The sequence below is a fragment of the Sinocyclocheilus grahami genome, unplaced genomic scaffold, assembly GCF_001515645.1.
Source record: "Sinocyclocheilus grahami isolate Dianchi unplaced genomic scaffold, SAMN03320097.WGS_v1.1 scaffold353.1, whole genome shotgun sequence".
Taxonomy (NCBI): Eukaryota; Metazoa; Chordata; class Actinopteri; order Cypriniformes; family Cyprinidae; genus Sinocyclocheilus; species Sinocyclocheilus grahami.
In genome coordinates this window covers 1,309,964-1,314,233 of record NW_015505532.1, presented here as the reverse complement: position 1 = coordinate 1,314,233, position 4,270 = coordinate 1,309,964, and the positions used below count along the sequence as shown (strand labels likewise).

At 40.5% G+C, this 4,270-nt stretch overlaps 1 protein-coding gene across 1 annotated transcript in view; it reads right to left on the bottom strand.

Annotated features, from left to right (window-relative positions):
* Window positions 1-417: 417 nt before the first annotated feature.
* The window catches only part of LOC107548722 (butyrophilin subfamily 3 member A3-like), a 27,644-nt gene continuing 23,791 nt past the window's right edge, over window positions 418-4,270 (bottom strand). Inside the window, exons 6-12 of the mRNA XM_016229524.1 lie at window positions 3,728-3,829; window positions 3,436-3,570; window positions 3,136-3,273; window positions 2,999-3,050; window positions 2,783-2,809; window positions 2,633-2,659; window positions 418-1,188 (exon numbers count right to left, since the gene is read on the bottom strand). Coding sequence (XP_016085010.1) covers window positions 629-1,188; window positions 2,633-2,659; window positions 2,783-2,809; window positions 2,999-3,050; window positions 3,136-3,273; window positions 3,436-3,570; window positions 3,728-3,829 — 1,041 coding nt within the window. The 3' untranslated portion in view covers window positions 418-628. The remainder of the gene's footprint in view (window positions 1,189-2,632; window positions 2,660-2,782; window positions 2,810-2,998; window positions 3,051-3,135; window positions 3,274-3,435; window positions 3,571-3,727; window positions 3,830-4,270) is intronic.

Genomic DNA, 4,270 nt, shown 5'->3' with positions numbered 1-4,270 from the left:
TCGTTCTGTACTTCTAATTCTTGACCGTTGTTTTGTTTTGATCTCTCCGCTGCGTTTCCGCGTTCGTCACTTCTGACCAGCGCATGCGCAATGCCAACCTCATACGTCATGCCCCCGGAACTGCTTCATTTACAACAGCGAGCGCAAGCTAGATTAAAGTGATTATTACGTATTGAATATGGATATTTTTCAAACAAAAACACATCGATTCGCTACAGAAGGCCTTTGTTCACCCCCCGGAGCCGTGTGAGACAATTTTTTTATGGATGGGCGCATTTTAATTAAGTGCTTTTGGACTGATACATGCAACACCCGCTGAGTGGCATTAAACAGCTTGAAAGATCAACGACAATTTTTAATATAACTCCGACTGGATTCGTCTGAAAGAAGAAAGTCATATACACCTAGGATGACTTGAGGGTGAGTAATTTATGGGCTAATTTTCATTTTTGGGTGAACTAACCCTTTAAAGCACTTCACAAAATCCCTATGGGTACAAATACTTAGCAAAATACTTGCATTTGCGACCCTGTGACCCTATCTGTACAAATGGTAACATATTAAGGTCCAGTTGAGAACCACTGGTCTAGAGATTAAGCACTGGGCTCCGGTTGAATTCGGTTGGGTCTCAACCCCACAGGCAAATGCCGGGACACAGGCAGTGGCTCCTGTTCCTGGGGGATCTGATCACCAGGTCTTTCACGATCTCCACCGTTCCGAAGAGCGGGAAGAGCTTTTCGTCAAATGTCTCGTTGTAGGTGTAGATGTGGGAGTGGTTCTCCACGTCGTAGAAGGACAGCTGGCCCTGGTCGTAGTCTAGGTAGACGCCGACCTTTTGAGGAATCAAGGCGGCTGGCAGGGCGGTGAACGGCACGGTGAGGGCCTTTAGCTCCGTGCCACGCTCCAGCCGCAGGGTCAGGTAGCCAGTGTTGGAGTTCAGGGACTTGAAGCCTTTACGCAAGGCGGACTCTTTGGCCACACCGATGCGCCAGTCCATTTCTCCCACATCCACCTCCCAATACTGGCGGCCAGAGGCGAAGCCTTCGGTTCCCACCGCACACCACCAACCGTCGAAGCGCTGGTGATAGTTAGGCACGTCTTTGCGCTCGAAACCACAGCGCATGCGCTTCTCGTCCTCGGAGACCAGCAGGTCAGGGTTGGCCGTGTCCAGGTCAAGGGTCACCTCCACTATGATGGAATGAATGGAGGGTTGTGACTAATGTGTAATCAGTTTTACGAACTATGAATCAATAGCTATGTTTCCATCCAAAGATGCGAATTTAACTTATGCGCAAAACAGAGAACAAAATCACTTCCTGGTAAACTGTGGCCCTGAATATCACTAAGAAAACAAGGAGAAGCCACTAAATGTAATCATTTTCATATATGATATAAATTATTTGCACCTCAGAGCAAGCAGCCGAAACACAATAAATGCGGTCAATGCTTTCGGAGGTGGATGCTGCTGTTTGGGAACGCAGTCGTGTAAGACAATTATACAGAAATACTTTGACGACAGACTTCGCTCAGGCATTTCAGAATGACCAGAACAACATATAGATGCTGTGAACCAGATCGGTCCGCTGCTAGTCAAGTTATCCCGTCTCATAGCGCAAAGTCACAAGACTTTTTCGATGCGCATGCAGGAATTTATTTGGTAAATGTATTTCCATCGTAGTTTATGCGCATTTTTTCTTATCGGATAAAAAGTTTATCCTACTCAAATGTGCGAATACTGTACGTTTTTAGAATTTATGCGCATCTTGGCGTTTCCGTTTTTATGCGATATTCCAAAATGCGCATAAAAATAGGTGGATGGAATAGAAACATAGCTAATGAAAATGGCTCTGTTTCAAAACCTAGAGAGCGGCCTATGTAGGCAGCATTTTGCAGCATTCAAGTCAAAAAGATGGTAAGATACATCTTTAAACAAAATTCTAAATTCTAAACTAAACAAAAAACAAATTCTATGTATATTATATTTAGAATTTAGACTAAATTATATCCGCTTCACAGATACTATGTAGATTTGTATGTGATGCTATACTAGTAATCTCACAATGCATTACGACAAGATGGTGGATTACTTGTTGGTATTAAATAGTATTTTGGTAGCTTTCAGTTAAATTAAAAGTAAATATTTCTACAATTCTAAACCCTCAGTTTTACTCAGTATTTTTCAGTGACGTAGAATTAGTAGAATATCACAGTGTCAGCAACTTTATTTACACTACCATTCAAAACTTTTGGGTTGGTAATATTTTATTATATTTATTTATTTTTTAAATTAACGCTTTTATTTAACAAGGATGCATTAAATTGATCACAAGTGTAAAGACATTTAAAATATATATATATATTTATATTTCAATTCATAAAAAAATCTGAAAAAATGTATGTTTTCCAAAAACATATTTTCAACACTGATAATAATAATACATTTCTTGAGCAACAAATCAGCATATTATTATGATTTCTGGAGGATCGTGTTGCACTGAAGACTGAAAATTCAGCTTTGCATCACAGGAATAAATTACATTTTAAAATGTATTCTCATAGGAAACACTCATTTTAAATTGTCATAATATTTCACAATATTACTGTTTTTTACAGCATTAAATAAACATCTTACCTCCTGCATCACTGATCCAGTCCCACACTAAATAATGAAAAGCAATAATTAGCTCAAGTTCATAGCGAGTCTAAATATTCAATCCACCCTATAATTGCAAAACTGTCCAGAATATCCATTCAGATTTTCAAAAGAGGACACAGGACTCACCTACATGAGGAATATATGGGGTGGCACCTAAGTCAAGCACAAAAAATAGAAAAATGAAGGTGCTGTCAGCAAGATGTTTTAATACCAGGCATTATATTTCGCTACTACCTGGCAGATACGTGAACAAGGTTAGCCACAGCTGAAGTCGTTTACAGCACATCTGAAATCATTTTTCTTATATTCACGATATTCAAGAAACAGACGTGATGTTCAAACCTATTTTTTGGCTCCTCTGTTTCCACATAAGCCACTTTTGCGGAATGTTCTCCTAAACGCACAAATAAATCAGTTTTATGTGACAATAAATGAATTTGCCCACTGAATTAAACTATGCAATGTTGTTTTCTTCACACCTTGTCTAGTTCTTTGCTGATTAGCGTCCAGAACACCAGCTCCATGGCCGACTGCAGGGTGGCCATCCGACCTTTTTTCCAGTGATTCTCAAGGTCATCCAAAGCCGCCACCACCTGCTCTCCAGGCCACACACTTTGCTACACAGGAAAGTGGGAATAAATGATGCAAATGTTGCCACTCAATATAACTGACATGCAACTATTAAAGGAAAAGTTCACGCAAAAAATGAATATTCCAAAAATAATAGCATTTAGAATGTCCCAATTAAAAACATGGAAACCCAGCGAGTGTGTGTGTACCTCAGGTTGGGCCCTCAGGTCTTTGGTCCAGGTGAGAATGACTCTCGTGGCGCTCTCTATATCCTGCTCACTGCTCAGAGTCAGATCCTTCCAGTCACTTCTCTCTGGCCATCCATCAGTCAGCATTGGTCTTTTCTGTTAGAACAATATTTGGTGACACTCTAGTTCTGGTAAGCTAGTGAGATGCCTACATAAGCAGCCTTTTAAGGAGTCAAAAAAGTACGTCAATTTGCAGCAATTTGGTTTCAGCGGGTGCATAAAAATAGAGTAAAGGTATAAATGAGCATCTTGCCTTGCTCTCGAGCAGCGATGCCCACTCCAGAATGAAGGCCCTGCAGGTGAGAGTGGGCCACACATCCTCACTCTTTGAGATGTTCTCCAACACCTCTGACCTCTACGGCCACCAGGAGAGAAGAAAACACACACGTACCATCAGAACCCAATAATTCAGTTCAGTTACTGAATTTGAATTTAGGTAGGTTCGCTGGAGTCCCAACGCCTTAGAAATAGCTTCATAACCCTTTCCAGACTGATACATGTCAACTGTTTTGATTCTCATCTGTTCTTAAATTTATTTAGATCACGGCATGATGTGTTGCTCTTTAAGCATGCTTCACTTTGTCAGACAGGTTCTATTTAAGTGATTTCTTGATTCAACAGGTCTGGCAGTAATCAGGTCTGGGTGTGGCTAGTAAAATTTAACTCAGCTTTCTAAAATAATGTGGTTAATCACAGTTCTTTCATTATTTAAGAGGAGGGGCAAATAATTTTTCACGTAGGGCCAGGTAGGTTTGGACAGCTTTTTTCCCTTAATAAATGAAATTATCATTTAAAA